Genomic DNA, 17,112 nt, shown 5'->3' on the forward strand with positions numbered 1-17,112 from the left:
TCGAAAATCGGTGGGAATGACAAAAATATCTTTAACGCTGTTATTGTTGCGTTTGGAACAATCATTTTGCTTAGTTACAATTTCTTAACAATTAAAAATGTCTTCACTACTCTTAATGATACTGTTTCGCATTGTTAAAAAGTTTTAAAAAAATCTATTATTGTTAATATTGCAACAATGTTTTAGTATGGTTAAAAAATAGGAATGCACAACCTTTTAGAGTGAAAGACCACTGGGCACTTTTTATCTTAGATTTACCCCTAAAGGGCAGCAAAAAATTTCTTCTAAATATTAGAATTCATTAAAAAAACATAGTACTTCACGTAAAAAATAAATATTTGAATTATAAAAATATTGGAATGAAAGAAAAAAACATGTTTTTTATTAAATATGAATGCAAATAAGAAACTTACATTATAATTTACAAGATTTAAAATTATATAAATTAAAACAAAATTGTTATAATGCAAAATAAGATTCAACATTTATCTGGGAATATTCTGCGGTTTAAGAACATATTTAATACAGGGTGCAGTACAAAATTATATAAATTAAAACAAAATTGTTATAATGCAAAATAAGATTCAACATTTATCTGGGAATATTCTGCGGTTTAAGAACATATTTAATACAGGGTGCAGTACAAAATTATATAAATTAAAACAAAATTGTTATAATGCAAAATAAGATTCAACATTTATCTGGGAATATTCTGCGGTTTAAGAACATATTTAATACAGGGTGCAGTTCCTGATTTCCTTCATAAAATTCAAATCACATATTTTGCCATGATTTTTCGCTTTTTGTCTTGGTTTTTCTGATTTTCGTATGTGTTCAAAACATCTCCTTTTATGAAAATACAAATGCAAATTTTTAAAAAATAGATTCAGAGAGACTGTATATTTTCAGATTATGAAAGCTGATTCGAAGCTACTGGCCAATGGCAGATTGTAGCAGTTTCAACAATAACCAATTTTTAAAATAACTACCAACTTCCTTCAAAAATTGAAATTTTCAAAGGATTAAAAAAAAGCTGTTGATATTATTTGAAGAGAATCGGGAAAGAAAGGTTTATGCCCATAAAAGTTGATTCGAAGAAGGAACGATTTGGCGCGTTACAACGTATATTATTACAACATATCTTTGCAGGATTGTGTGCTCAATTAAGGCTTATAAATCTTTGTCAAAGTTGAAGGACAGATAGCCCAATACAGAGAACGACAGAACGAAAAAACATGCAGGGTAACAGCGGGATTCGACCGACTACTTCCATGCTTCTCACAGCGTTTGGCGGGTGATAAAGCTCGGCCAGAGAGGTCCCGATTTTGCGCATGGGAAGTAAAGGTTTTTAAAGATTACGGTCTATTTTCACCGCGTAAAAACTTTCAGTGAGATCAGATTTTTCACGATGATGATTTCTCAAATCTTAGTATTCTTTAATATGCAACAGATGACGTTATTTTCCGAAAAATGGACATAAATCGTTTTCCCCCTTGTTCTTCAATTATGTAAGGCGTTTCTTTTGAAGCATTTTTGATGTAAAAATGGAGATAGGGAGTGATTCGCAGACAATATTTCAATCGACATTTCCTGTTTTAGTATATTAAACTAAACTTAGCGGCGCGACAGCCCATAGAGGGCCAAGGCCTACTGTGCCCATCTCAGTTTTCTTGACCTTTGGGCTCTGGGGTGCAGGAGCAGATGTTCTGGTTAGGTGGTCAGCCGAACGTGAAACCCCCAGTGTTTAGTGCACAAGCATGTTTGGTACTCATTTATCGACCCACTGAAGGGATGAAAGGCTGAGTTACCTTTGCCCGGCCAGAGGATCGAACCAGGGACCTGTGGCAAGACAGCGCGAAGCGCTACTTCTCAGCCACCGGATGTCGTTTTAGTATATTATGAACTATAAAATGTACAAAGAAAATCATATTTTTTTTGAAATGACAAGTTACTAATTATACATATTTTGATATTTTCTTTTGGGAAAAAATGAGTCACTGGCTTAGGAAGGATGGGGCGAAATTTGAGACGCACGAAAAAATTCAGGTTTTAATCGTTTGTTTGACTAAGTTAAAATTGTGTATTGAATATTTTGAAAAGAACTATTCAATTAGGTGGAAACTAAGTCCCCCTTAAGTTGACAGGGGAAAACTTTAACATTTTAAATGGGTAGAAATATCATGCTATACATCACTCGAAAGTCTGTTTCAAGCTCAACTTTTAAAACAAAGTTTTTTTAAATTTTTTTTATAGTAAATAATGAAAAATTGACTTAACCTCTGAGCAGCAATGGTTAAGGCACAGAATGAATGTAATGTTGAACTTATTGTTATGTTGAGGGTTCAACTCCCAGGGGTAGCTTGAAGCCCTTCCAGCTTCAGATCGATGGGCACAAGCATGTTTGGAAAGTAAAGGCGGTCTATGCACAATACCGACCACACTGTCACAATCATGTCGTTGGACTGGAAATTGTGGAGTCGTAACCTCCATGAAACCCTGCTAATATAGCAACAGAGACGATGGCAGAAAAAATTTGGTTTATCGAATAATATTTTCCCATACAGGGTGCTCCCATAAGGAATCAGCCTGACAGCATTAGACTGGTTGTTCTATAATAACAGCCCTCAATATATATCACCATAAGAAATAAAATCAGAAAGTTCACTCCATTAGGGTTCCAAAATCGGTGTTCAAATAAATAAAAAAAGAAGTTATCAAAATCTAACGATTCAGACTTGAAGAAAGCCAGATTAAATTACAGATTGAACCTATTCAATTGCAGGAGGAAACCGAGAGAAGTTGAAGGAAAATAATTAAAAATTCCATTAAGTTTCATCCGGCAATTAAACTGGTTTAGTTCTTTTTTACCCAACTTTCTTCGTAAATGATTTGACAGACCTTGATATCGCTCTTATATTATGTACCTACATGATATAGGTATATAATATAAAGACTAGTATGAGGATAACTAATCTTTAAATATATTCATTAGGAAATTAAATCACTTAATTATAGATTAATAATGTGCCAAATGCATGTGATATTAAATTTGAAAAAAGAAATAAATGTCCTACACTACTTTTATTAGTAAAAAACTCGCCATTTAGTATAAGAATAAGAGAATTAGCTTAATCATTATTTGTTACAATTTGTTCACTGTTATGTTTAAAGTTTATTCAGACAGAATGAGTTGTCTTTTATATTCTTAATTCACAATTACAGTGTTAATATGAATCATAACTCACAATTATAGTTTAGTGAGGCATAATGTGGTACAGTTAGAGTATTAAAATGGCTTCTGCTCCTTTACATTTTCTTCCATTTTTGAATACGCATAATGCATTAAAAAAGTATCGAGCCCACAGAATTCGGAGTCAAATTACATTTTTCTTTTAAAACACTACCAGCTAAGCTGAAATCTCCTACACTCGTTGTTCAACTGGCTGGTATACTTGTAATTTTACTTGCTATTTATTAGAGCTAAATTACGAAAAGAAGAATATTTCCACTATGTCAATGAATATTCATTTTCAATTTCTCTTTTTAGAGAAATAAACTGCACTTTATCATATAATTCATGAATTTGCTATTAAATTTGCTTACTCATATAATTGCTTACTGGTGCTTCATACCATACCATTAGCATCTAACTGTTTCATGAGAATCAAACTCTTACGGCCTTTTTGTAGTTTTGCATAATTATTTTTCTTAAATATAATTTTTAAACTTTGACTGCGCACAGGGTTCGAACCCCGGATCTTCGGGACCAGCAATTTGTTACTTCATACCAACACTTAACAGCACCGGTCAACCTAGCTGCCTGACTTATAACAAGTTTTATAAGTAATTTCTGCGGTTTGTCAAGATAACCATATAATGCTATGTGTGCCCCCTAATTTGTTCATAATTATTTCTTATGACATAGTAAGATATTGTGTTATAGTATTTCTGACCGAGTTTCAGAATTATAAGTTAATTACGCTTGCATTATATACTACAAACAAAGGAATATTTTATTTACGTTACAATATAGTTAAATAAATAAAAAAAATATTTTTCTTAAATATTATTTTTGAAAATAGACCATGTTCAAGGTTTGATTCCCGGTTCCTTGGGACTAGCAATTTATTGCTTTATGCTACTTAACATTACCAGTCCACCTGACGGTCCGACTTATTACAAGCTTCTCCAAAAAAATTTCCGCCCTTTGTCTAGTTAACCACATTCTGCCTCATTTGCGCACTCGCCAATTTGTCTATAATTATTTCCTTTGTTATGGTACTATATTACGTTATAGTATAATATCAGACCAAGTTTCAAAACTGTAAGTTAATAAAGGGGAAAACGATGTATTGTGGATGGTGTTTTCAATAGAAATGTAAACAATAACAATCTCGAGCTCAGCACCTACTCTAGTTCCAGTTAAAAAGCTTGTAGCTGCTTACTACATGTTATTCTGATAGGCGATGTTTTCAAACGGATAATTTTGCTTTCAAAAAAGAAATAAATTAGATAATTTCTGAGCTCAAATCTGCCATATTTCATAAGATATTAATGTTAATATGTAATTCTGGTGAGTTTGAAGTGAAAATTTGTTTTAGTTTTTTAGAGATATGTTGTTAGAAAAGGTGACATGATTGCTAGATTTTGAATAACTCGCTTTTTTGGCAGTCTTGATATGACCTCTTTCCATAAGTTTATTACTGTTTGCTCTTGTTGCAAGCTGTGCACCATCTTACGTTAGTGTTAACACTTTTAGCATTGTAAACACCAGTATTGTTAGCATTGTAAACACAAGTAATAAGTAATCAAATACATTGTTTGCAAGAATCTCAAAACACAATGATGCCAAATGGCTTTAAAATACAACGGAAACAGTAACCCGGAAATTTAGGTGCTACCGAGCTTGTAGCGTTCCCTAGTGTAGAAAACACCATCCATATATATGCATTATACGAGCAACAATTTCCTATAATTGACGATGATATCATCTACGCACTTAAATAAATAATAATTTTAGAAAATGAATATTTTATTTACGTTACAATATGGAAAAATAAATATTAAAGAATTACTTTTCTTAAATATAATTTTTATAAATTGATCACGTTAAAGGTTCGAACCCCGGACTCTCAGGACTAGCAATTTGTTTGTTTCATACCACTTAATTCTATGGGTCCACCTCGCGATCCAATTTCTAAGAAGCTTTTTAAGTAATTTCTGCGATTTGTCAAGGTAACAATGTCATGTCAATTGTGCGCTCCCTAATTTATCGATAATTATACACTTTGGTATGGTAGTATATTGTGTTATAGTGTATCTGATCGAGTTTCAAAATTATTGGTTATTATTATCGGGAAATATGGTGTATTATATGTAAACAGTATATGAGCTCGGATATACAACAGAGGCCGATAACTAAAATATCTACTAAACATCACAAAGTCGTGACCCCCAACTTTCTGACATTTATTTCTTGGATATTCAGATATCCTGGAGATCTCTGTCTGTTTTGGGAATATCCAGTTCTTTTACGTTTAAGAAATATCTCACAGATGTGTTGAGGATTTGTGAAGATTACTTCTAATTTTTTTCCCAACCAAATTCCCCGCTTCATGAGTAACTGGACACGATTCATTAAAATGGGCTGTGGTTACCAATTCCAAACACCTGCTATTCTTCCTGCTCTTTAGAACATTTTTGTGCTCTTGCAATTTTCTTCTTCTGGTGCTATTTGTTCTCAGGCCGCATTCTACTTTATAGAAGAGGCGAAATTCATACTCATATTGCCTCTTTTTTTTTATTCCATTTTCTGCTTTTTTTAAACATTCCTTATTTCTCCCGTCCGGTTTAACAATCTTTTATTGAAAAAAAGACAGCCGAATGATAAATAATTTACTTTATTTTTCCGCTTTACTTTGTTCCAAACATGAAATTGTTTACATAATTTCATTCATTGTTAAACAAAAAATATTTTCACAACCGACAAACTTTTATGAGAAGATTCCAATCTTCCATCCAAAGCATGATTATCGTAAAATACCCTCGCTATTCCTAGGTTTCTTCATGAACAAAGTAAATTACAGACCCATGTTTAATTGCTAATCAATGTTTTATTATTAGTATTAGTAGTAGTAGTATGATTTACGTTTGGATATGAGCTGAAAAATTTTCCGGCACCATTCATCACAAAGAAAATTTTATAGACTCGATTTACCGATCCATAGAAAAAGATAAATTCTTCGCATGTATCCAGAATAAATGGAAAAGAATTCGAATGAAAAACAACAGGGTATATTTTCTCTGGGGAAACTTCCGAACTTTTTAGAAATTTAAGATGGAACAGTTTAACGAAAACAAATACCACACACCTTCGATCCCTTCACCCACTCGTTGATCGATGCCGTTGCCAGTGATGCTTGACTTTGGTATTTTACTGGTAACCGTTTCTTTACGGTCAGTCCACTACAGGACTTGCGAGACAGGCAGGACTTCCACTACAGGCATTTCACCAATCAGATTGATGATGATGGTCCTTGATGGTGATCAGAGTTGCGTGAATCGTGAGCAGTAAAAATAACTCTTATTTTCCGCTCATATTTTTTACTTACAGCGTGAACAGCTCCTAGGAGAAATGGTTCAATGTATAGTTTTCAATGTACTGCTACTTCCATTAAAATATTGGTGGTATTTCGAAAGTTGTTTACTCTTGATAGTTCGTGATGTCAAACTTTAACAATTGTGGAAGTTTGTTGCGAAAAATTGTATATTAATACGAAAAAATGTTTACACATATTTAGATGCACATTTTCCTAAACTTTTCTTTCATATGATGTTTATATTTCCTCATTGGATATTAACTTCTTTCTGTTTACTAATATGTAAGTCCCTGGTTAATATCCTCTCCTTTTTCATGTAATTGTTATTCCAATATGTTTGTTAAAGCTATTTATTGTTTGGTATTTTTTATTCAATATCAAAATTTTTATTGCAGAAATTAATTTGTAATGCATCGAAACGAGACTAAACAGAAAAAAGTTCATTGGATACCACCAGGTAGAACAAGCAAAGATTATGTTCCCTCTAAGGAAAATGTAAGTTCGTGAATTAAGCAAAGGTGTTTAATATTTCAAGAAGATTTCCATATAAGTACCTGCATCAAATTTTGACGACAAACAAGCGATAATTTAAAAACAACATATCAGAATGGGGTTAATTTGAAGGGTATACTTGTATAGAAGAATTTTTCTTCTTCTTATATTTTGCTAGAACAAAAAACCCTGTTGAGTCGTGGCAATACTCAGAGGCGTAAACTGGTTCTGATTCGGAATTATCTTCTAAACTAAAATAAAGATTTTTCATTTAAATAGGTTCCTGTTTGTAGTTAAATTCAATGTTTGTGGATTTTTTTCCCCCAGCTTTGTATTTAGGTGTGTGTGTGAAGGATATCTGCATTTTCTTAGTTATAGAACTTTTAAATTTACTTCAACACTTTTTTCTACCAGTAGTTTATTACTGGGATTTCAATGACATTGTTTTTCTATGAAATAAAGTTTTAATTTTAAATTTATTAAAGATTATTTGCTTTTGCAATAATTTTATGTCTGTAATTTTTAAATATATTGATGCAGATTCGATTCCATGCAGATTCAATGGCCTCAGACAACAAGATCATTTTCATATTTCTTCTTATAAAAATTTCCAGTTATCCGGGTGTGTGAATCAACTTTTCAAATCCCTTGAATTGTTTTAAAATCTGGGGTCAACTTATACATTGGTAATAAAGTCAGGTATTCGTTTATCAGGAAATATCGATAGGGGAGATTTCCATATCCTGATCTGTGGCAGAATAATCACAGGCCTGGCAACTTACGACAATGCCTTGCAAGAAACTAAATTACTGCCACTGAAGGAGACTAACTTGATAGATATAACTCCTAGACACTCTCAGGCAAACCTCTATATCGGGGTATCTTTCTTAACCTGTGGCTCATGAACCCCTAAGGGGTCCATGAGTTATATTTTGGGGGTACGCTGACTACTCCTAATTTTTAAAACGTTTGGAAGCCTACCCATTGCTTGTAAAGTGAGTTATGGCAGCTATAATTCTGTTTGCTACAGTGTATCATTGTGAAGTGAGATTTTCCACAATTGTGACAGTAAAAACATAACATCGAAATCGATTGAATGTTGAACATGATATGCCCGTTTGCTTTGTTGAAAACTATCCCCCAATTCAATTTGTTAAGTAAAGAAAAGCAGCAGCAAACTTCAAATTTAAAATTTTAATTCTAAAAATTTTGTATATTATTAAAATAATAAAATTAAATGTTTTCTGATAATTGACGTTTTTTGCAATTATTTTTTTCACAGGGGGTGGTCCGTGACTTCTTAAGTATTTTTAAAAGGGGTCCATTATATCAAAAAGGTTAAGGAACACTGCTCTATATGTTTTATTTTTAAATTTTCAAGTTAAAAATCCAATCGACACAGTATAGAAATATCCCCTATCGATGCATTAAAAACAATGAGATGACTGACTTTGTATTAATCTATCCCTTTAAAAAACTATTTTAATTTTTATTGTAATATTATCTAAAATTTGACTGGCAAAATCTTGTCCTATCATATGATTATTTTCTGTAATTCAAATGAGTAGGTTTGAAAATTATCAGCACATTACGTGTTTAAAGCAATCACTAATGAAATATGTCCAACCTCAAAGTTATGAAAATATAATTCATGATCTTAAACACTTTTTATTGCAGCAGTCTCTGAATTCATCATTTTTATTTAAAGTGACTTATTTGAAATTCTGAAAGTTAAAAACCTAATGTTTCTAAGATTCTTTTAATAATATGTTTTATGTAGTCTCTTTGCTAGTTAAAAATTTTTTGGAATTATTTGATATAATTTTATAATTACTTCTGTTTCATGTAGCCGAATAATATCAAGTTATATCGTAAAAGTATCCTGAAAACCTCAAGTGATAATTGTGTTCTAACCATGCACTTTTCTAAACTTAATGTAACTTATGATGTAGAGGTGAGATTTTTTTTTCTTTTAATTTATATGAATATTATAATTAGCTTAACATTCATTCCATGGCAGTTTGGAATTTAATTTTATATACTGGTTTGCCATATGTTTCATGCAGGTTTCAAATATTATATAATATTATGCAGATTTAACTTCTGAATGCTTCATCAATAAGCATGGTTTTTATTACCTCAAGTTCAGATCTGTGTACCATGACTGTTTTACTTTGTGAATATTTCTTTATTTTTTACTCAAACTTTCTGTAATAATGAAGCCTTTAAAATAACATTATTTATTCTATATTAATGTTATTTTCATTACAATGTTTTATTTATAGTATAATACCTGATAGAAGCCTTGAGGCTCAGTACCCTGAATTTTACCTGCATTTTACCGGCTTTAATTTTCATTATTTTAACATTTTCTTATGCATGTTTAAGGTAGAATTTACTACTAAGGGGCTGTTCAAAAAGTACGTACACAAAAATGGAGACATTTTAACCCCCTCCCCCCCTTCGTACATTACCGTACANAACTTTTGTGAATATTTCTTTATTTTTTACTCAAACTTTCTGTAATAATGAAGCCTTTAAAATAACATTATTTATTATATATTAATGTTATTTTCATTACAATGTTTTATTTAAAGTATAATACCTGATAGAAGCCTTGAGGCTCAGTACCCTGCATTTTACCGGCTTTAATTTTCATTATTTTAACATTTTCTTATGCATGTTTGAGGTAAATTTTGTTACTAAAGTGTTTAAACTAGCGTTGTCCAACCTTTTTGAGTAAAGGGCCACATGCACAGCAGATTGACCTATGAAGGACCTCATGCCCAAATATTTAGACAGACATGTTGACAGCAATTATGGGTAATAATTGTTATATAAACATCATTTTTTTGACACCTTGAATACTAATTCTACTTTTTAGAATGTTAATGTTATAATTACTATATTTTTTTAAAGTTAATTGAAATTAGTTTTTGAAAACAGCTTCAAAATTTCTTCATGTTAATTTTTACAAGGTTAGAAGGCATCATTTATCCTCTGAGCTACATGTTGTCCGTAGATGTGATACAATGATCATATAAAAATCCATCTTTAACTGCATTTTACATATTGTTTGCATCATAATTGCTTAGGAACATGAAGGTTATTTCTTTTCTACAGAACTGTGCTTTCTTTTTGTTCACCAATTATTTTTGTTTCTATATTTCATGAACAAATTAATGAATTTTATTGGTTAATTGAAGTTTTGCTTTTCTTTCCATAAAAAAATTAATGAAAAAACTTATTTTTCCATTAACTCCATCCTTTGCAACTTTTTTCCTTCCTTTTCCTTATGAATAAATTACTTTTCTAAAAAAAGGAAAATAATAGCTGGTAAATAATGTTAAAATCACAATAATTAGTATTAACTGTCCACTCTATGATAAAAAAAATTTCCAGCTTAAAATTTATCCTTTAGCAAAGTTTACAATTTTTATAAATACTTACAGATGGCATTTATAAATAATGGTATTTATCCATTTTGCTGATCCAAGTAAATTCAGCTATTGTTTAGATTTATTATAAAAAATACTTAGCATTGACAAATTAATCGCCTCTCAAAATTGAAAAGTATAGAATTAACCATTAATTTAAAGACTTCAAACAAGGAATAAAATCATGAAGTTTAAATTTTTTTATTCTTACTATTATTTCATTAATATATTTTCTTAATTTTGTTCAGTAAGATTGTTATGTTTCTTTTCTAAAAATTAAAACATTTTGTAGCTTTGAAACTTTTATCTTGTAATAGCATAAATGTTATAATTTTTTTGTTCTAGAAATCAAAAAATTCTTCTGCAGCTATTGAACGTTTATATTCTAAAGGAGATAGTAAAGAAATAGAATCAGTTTCTCTTAATGCATCATCTGATGAAAGCAAAGATGATTCATCTATTTATTTGAATGATATTAAGCAACAACATAGAGTACTTAATCTATATTACATGTCTCTCAGACCAGTTTTACAAAAGCATAAGAGGTGAGTATTTTCAAAAGTATTTTTTCAATTATTTGTTTTTCATTTAACTCTATAATTACAAGCTGTTGTGTTTCTGCAATAAATATTTTGAATAGTTGTAGAATTTATTGTTGTTTTTTTTCCATTGAAAAGTTGCTATATATTTCAGTTCTATTTCCAATTCACATGAAAAAAATTAATAACAAAATAGAAAAAGAAAAAAAAACTTTTTTTTTTCCTAGATAGAAAATAAACAGATTGTTGAAATTGATCCAAATATACATTCAAAAGATACACATATTTTAAGATTAACATTTCTAGCAATATTATTTTATTGAATATGATTGTTATATTCCGATATTTATTATATGCATATTTTACGAGCATTGATTTTCAAGTCAAGAAAAATTATGTGAGAGATAGTTTTATTTAATTTAAAAAAACATTTAAATTTTTGGTTACATATAAGTTCAATTTTAAAAATATTTATTTCTATGAAAATGTAACAAATATATGAACCTGGAATGAAATAATGTGATATTGAATACTGTCAGATAATTGAATAGTTATATCAATAAGTGATTGTCCTGAAATCTTCCATTACTGCCCCTTAGTTTATTTAACTTTGTTTTATTAGTTTTTTTTCTATGAAAATGAAAGTGTTTTGTGGTAATGTTAAATACATTAATCAGCAGCAGTATTTTTCTTTCTTTTTATAAACTGCTTATGTATTTAATTATAGTAAAAAAAAAAGTTACTATTATATAGTGCCCACACTTTTTTTTTTTTAGTGGGCTACAGCAAAATATTTTTAATACATTAGCTTAGTTTTTAGTTTATTTTACATTGATAATTTTCAGTACATTACTTTTTCTTTTTTGTTAATGAGCAGCATTAGTGCATAATATGTTTCAGAGATTAAAGAATTTCAAAAATTTATATTGCTCTTATATCTATTTTTATGTCAGATTTTTTCTTCAAAACTTTTAATAAATAAAATACTTAGTTACCTTTATATTCTCATTTAATTTGAGGTTGCTTTTAATTTGTTTTTAAAAGTTATTTTTTTAATGACTTAATAAGTAATATAATTTTATGCTTCTTTTATAGATTAATTGGAAATTTAAACATTCAAGATGATACTATTCAAGAGTTAGTATCTAAAGTTGAAACTGAACTTAACAATTTATTTGGATCTTTAGAAGATTTAGAGTTTTCAATTTCTTTATTTGAAAATGTAAGTATTTTATTACAACTTAACTGTTTTTTAAAACTTAAAAAAACTTAAAAAATTTTTTTTTTAATTTTCGCTAAAAAAATTTTTGTAAGTAAATATTTATAATTATTTGATCTTGAGAAAGTTAGATGTTTTTATTAATTAAAATCTTTTATTCTATTATGAATGCCGATTCATGATTTTTTGTATCTATTCAGAAACTTGTCATGATTTTTTGTATCTATTCAGAAACTTGCAACAGTAGCAATTAGAACAATTCGTTTTTCATCCATTTATCTTTGATTTTCCAAATCATTTGTCTTTTTGGGAAAGTATTGATATAAAACAAATGTATACAGGAAGACAGTATAGACACTTTGGAGAAGGTTCAATTATTTTCATACTATTAAATATTTTAGTTTAGCTTCTCCTTTAACACTTTGCACTACCAATACTATATATCTCACAAAAAAAAAATCACATAGTTCAGTTAAAGTGCCATCTTTATTCCAACAAGTTGTTTTTTAGCACTGCTAAGGGATTTTTTGAATTTTTCTTCTAAAATTTGTTTCTATAAGAATAGAGCAAAATATGTCAGCTGTTATAATTATTAAAGATTAATTCTAATACATGAAGGTTAAAGTTTTTACTTCAAGTTTGTTCATGCTTTAAGGATTTTTTAAAAAATTATTATTTTAAAAAAATTACCTACTGAGGATTTTGAATAAAAATCATGAATGGACGAAATGGAATTTTAATTGCGATAAAAAAATTTAAACTAAAAAGTCAACCAACCCAGTCCCTTTCCCCCTATTCTATGGTGAGAAAAAAAGTTCTAGTTGTCTAATTTTTGTTTCTGTTGGTGTTTTTTAAATAGGAAACTGAAAATACTTTTTCTTACTACATATTATTGTAATTCATTTCTTGTCTATTTTAATATAGGCTTTGTCTGAAAGCAGTCATTCTGGTAGTCTCACACAAATCATAAAAACAAAAGATAACTTATTGAAGAAACTTTTCGATTGCTATCATGACATCTTACACAGTTTTCTAGTGGCCTTAGAAGAATTGAATTCACGGGACACTAAAGAACTTGAAAAAGAACGTGATGATTTTTTAAAACAATACCAGGTAAATACAGTTGGGAAATATTGAATTTTTTTGTGCTTTATAATCTTTTGTTGATGTTCTTACTTTTTATGTTTTGAATGATTGCTTAATACATATTCTAACAAACTAGCCATAATAATCAATGAATTGTTAAGATTAAAGTCTGAAACATTTTTTTGTTAAATTTGTGTTGTTGCTTAATTTCTAAAAATAAGTTTTAACAAAGTTTTTATGACATTTACTTAAATCTGTTTAACAAGTTATTTGGTGTTTGTAAATAATTGATTTGTCAGTTGATTCGTTGACCATTCTGCAACTAGAAAGCCATAATTTTTTTATTCTCCCAAATAGTTGTGCTTGTGAAGAACGTCCCTCAATTTTCAACCAGCATAGGTTCTGTGCATGAAAAAGACCATCTTTTTTATGCCAAAGCATCCACGTATCTGATAGAAGACTGCCAAGTTGTATAAAAAAGTGTGAGAATTTCGAAGCAATAAAAATAAAAATTTCAAAACCACCAGTGATATTAAAAAATGTTACAAATTTAATATTATTTTTCTTCTTTTTTTTTTTAAAAAAAATATTTGTTCACTATTTTTATATGTTTTGTGTTGTAAAAAATCCCACTGAAGTATAACAATTGATCCTTGTTATCAAATATTACATTTATCTGTTATTCTTGTTTTGTTTACTTATGGAATAGTTTCTTAATTGGCTAGTTTAAATTATCAGAATTTAATTATCACCTTTATCTATTAGTATATTACAAATGTAATATTTTTTGAAAGCCTTTGCACCAAGGTTGGTCGAAAATCAAAACTTTTGAGCTTCTGCAAAATTTTGATATTAGCTTTTTAAGAAAGGAGAAAGAATTGTTATATAACATTTTCCATTATTTTAAACTATAAAATTATACTAGCTTGTCAAAACCCCAGTTAATTTATATTACTAATTTTATTTATTGTATTTGCGTATATTTGTGTGAGCAGCAATAGATTTATCAAAAATATCTTCTTTTTTTTGAAAGTCACATTGAAATCTTTATTTTGTTCATACGGTATTGTATTGTAATCCATGTTAAAATAAAAATGCTGTATTTTAATCTAGTATTTCATGTTTAAACATGTTTTTATTTTCAGGCTCAAGAGAAAAAATACCGATCACAAGCCGCTGTAGTTAAAGACTTAGAAAGGCAGTTATCCATTTTGCAAGTTAGTACATACATATTTCTAATATTTATTGAATGCTCTCTGAGAATTTACATCATTCACATAAATTAAATATTTTCATCATAAAATTATAGTTAATAAAAATAATGAATACACTTTTTTTTAAAGTTCAATAATTGGATAATAATCTAAGTTAAATGAAGTTCTAAGATTGAAGCTCTCGATTTTTGTACGGTGGGTTTACAACTTGGTATTAAGGAAAAATATTATTAATATGCAAAATTTTTATTTATACACATTTGCATTGAATTATCTTCAAAGACTTTGCATCTAAGCATAAACCAGGAGGAAAATAAGGTCAATGCTTTCCTCAATAAATGGGTGTCAAAATAAGATGCATCGTCAATCAGGGTGAGTGGGATGCTTCACCACCTCCTTGGTTTTGATCTTGAGTCAGCATTTTTTTATTTTTCAAGTTGATTGGGAGGAACATTTTTTATTAGTTTTGCAGGTTTCGGATTATATAGCCTAAGAGCAAACAAGTGCCAAAATGTCAGCTTGGTGTTTAGTCCCAACACAGTAAAAAAAAAACTTCTAAGATCCTGACTCAGACGAAATCCCAAATAAGTAAAATATCGATAAGCTGTCGAATGTATTGTTTGTGTCCAGATTTCGTTGTAGATGGAGTTCAGCATTTTCAAGATTTCATCCAGGTTGCAATTTCATATCTGAAACAACTTGACAAATCTTGGTGTACAATGTTCGTTTTCCAATTACTATTCATCCCCAAAAGCTACCAAACTGTGATAATTTCAATGAAAGATAAGACCAAATTAGCAAGCTGAGCTGAAATTCCGTTGGTTATCGGAGTATTAAGGTTTTTGTGCAGAGGGATTTCAACAATTTTCTCCCACACCCAACTCTGCAAATATTCAGGTTCAAAGTGCTTTTTTTTTTTTTTCGATTTATATCCACCTCCAAAAGCTACCAAGCTGTGGTAATTCCATGCAAGATGACCAACCAAATTATTGACAAGCTAAAACACTAACTTGTCTAAAATTCTGAGGCTGTTAGATATTTCAAATGTATTGATATTTTGATTTAGATGGGTTTCAGGATTTCATCCGGGTCGCAATTTAGTTATCTGTGTGTATGATGTGTGTTTTCCAGTTAATGTCCTCGGAAAAATACCAAGCTTCAGAATGTATCTAATATTAAGTCCACTTATATTTTAGAATTTCTCCTTATCTTTAAATAATTAGGCTCAAAAATTACTTGCTAAAATAATATTTTATGTAAAATAAAGCAAAAAGTTGTGTTTGCCAACAAAGCCTTTTATAGGTTAAAAAATATCTTTATAACATTACTAATTAATGCTGAACCAGTCACCCAATCTATTTTTAATAAAATGGAATTTGTAATTTTCGTAGTAATAAAGTTGCTTAGATAAGTTTAATTTAAAGAAAGTGTGAATTTATTAATTTGTATTTTTAATATTTATTATTGTTTTGAAATTCTTTGCCTTGGTCATAAAATGTCGCAGGCCTTACGAATTACGGAGGTTGGCAAGTCTGTAAAAGAATTTATTACGGTTGTGATCGAATTGTTAACAGACAAAGATTTTTGCTTTGGTGGGATCAAATTTTCCTTATTTCCACTGATTGAATATTAATACTTTTATTGTAAGTATTAAGCAAACTTTAATTTATTATCTTAATTTGACTCTTCTTTCTCATCCTTAAATATCGTGAATAAAAATTTATTTAGAAATATACAGAAACTGTTCATTTGAAAACTTTCCACCTTGAATAACCTCTTAATTAGTACAATTTTTGAAAATTGCTTAAACACATAAATTTTGTTTTGGGCTGGGACATTTCAAAACTCACCCTAATCAAAAGGAGAACTTTTCCCTTCCTCTAAAAAAATGAAGTGATGGTCCGAAGTATAAATTTTTTTTGCTTGATGATCCATGGGGATTAAAAGATTGGTGACCTTTGCTCCAAAGTTCATATAATTGAGCAAATTTAGAAGAATGTTTCCCTATCTAATGACATGGGCCAACTGGTTTGGTTTCAGAATGCAAACTAGTTTTGTATTATGCAGGGCTGATTGTGCTCCGGAAAAAATCCGGATTTCTGGAATTTTTGCTAACAGTGTTCAGGAAGTTTCTGGAGATCAAAAGTCTAGACGTTTAAAAAAATCATTGATCGCAGAAGTTTCCGGAAATCAAATTTTCAAAGGTGGAACTTAAAAACACAGTTTACTTTATTTGTTTGTAAAAGAGAGCCAAGAGATACTTTATAAGCTTATATTCATGATTAATATTCATTTTTTTATCAGTAAATAGTTGTTATAATCATAAACTCAAGAAAGAAAGACATATTTGCAAATTTTAATTACTTCTCCAGGTCATCATAGGTATGTGTAAATGTTATAGGTATAAAATTTTAAATATATTTTAAGTAAACTAAGAAATATTGAGAAAAGGAAAAAAAAACTTGTTTAAATTTTTTTTTCTAATTTTTTAATTTAAACTGTTTTTTTTTTTTTTTTTTTTTTTTT

At 29.3% G+C, this 17,112-nt stretch overlaps 2 protein-coding genes across 4 annotated transcripts in view; one reads left to right on the forward strand and one right to left on the reverse strand.

Moving 5' to 3' along the window:
* The window catches only part of LOC107448011 (uncharacterized), a 93,190-nt gene that overhangs the window by 41,385 nt on the left and 34,693 nt on the right, over positions 1-17,112 (reverse strand). The gene's annotated exons all lie outside the window — the stretch shown is intronic.
* Positions 6,661-17,112, forward strand: part of LOC107448010 (outer dense fiber protein 2) — a 28,832-nt gene continuing 18,380 nt past the window's right edge. For 2 of the 3 annotated variants that reach the window (XM_071182603.1, XM_043039928.2), the window contains exons 1-7: positions 6,661-6,881; positions 6,995-7,094; positions 8,941-9,045; positions 10,874-11,073; positions 12,163-12,289; positions 13,211-13,399; positions 14,518-14,589. In XM_071182603.1, coding sequence (XP_071038704.1) covers positions 7,008-7,094; positions 8,941-9,045; positions 10,874-11,073; positions 12,163-12,289; positions 13,211-13,399; positions 14,518-14,589 — 780 coding nt within the window. In that variant the 5' untranslated portion in view covers positions 6,661-6,881; positions 6,995-7,007. The remainder of the gene's footprint in view (positions 6,882-6,994; positions 7,095-8,940; positions 9,046-10,873; positions 11,074-12,162; positions 12,290-13,210; positions 13,400-14,517; positions 14,590-17,112) is intronic. The other variant, XM_043039930.2, reaches the window with a different exon arrangement.

This window comes from Parasteatoda tepidariorum, chromosome 6 (assembly GCF_043381705.1).
Source record: "Parasteatoda tepidariorum isolate YZ-2023 chromosome 6, CAS_Ptep_4.0, whole genome shotgun sequence".
In the NCBI taxonomy this organism is placed as follows: Eukaryota; Metazoa; Arthropoda; class Arachnida; order Araneae; family Theridiidae; genus Parasteatoda; species Parasteatoda tepidariorum.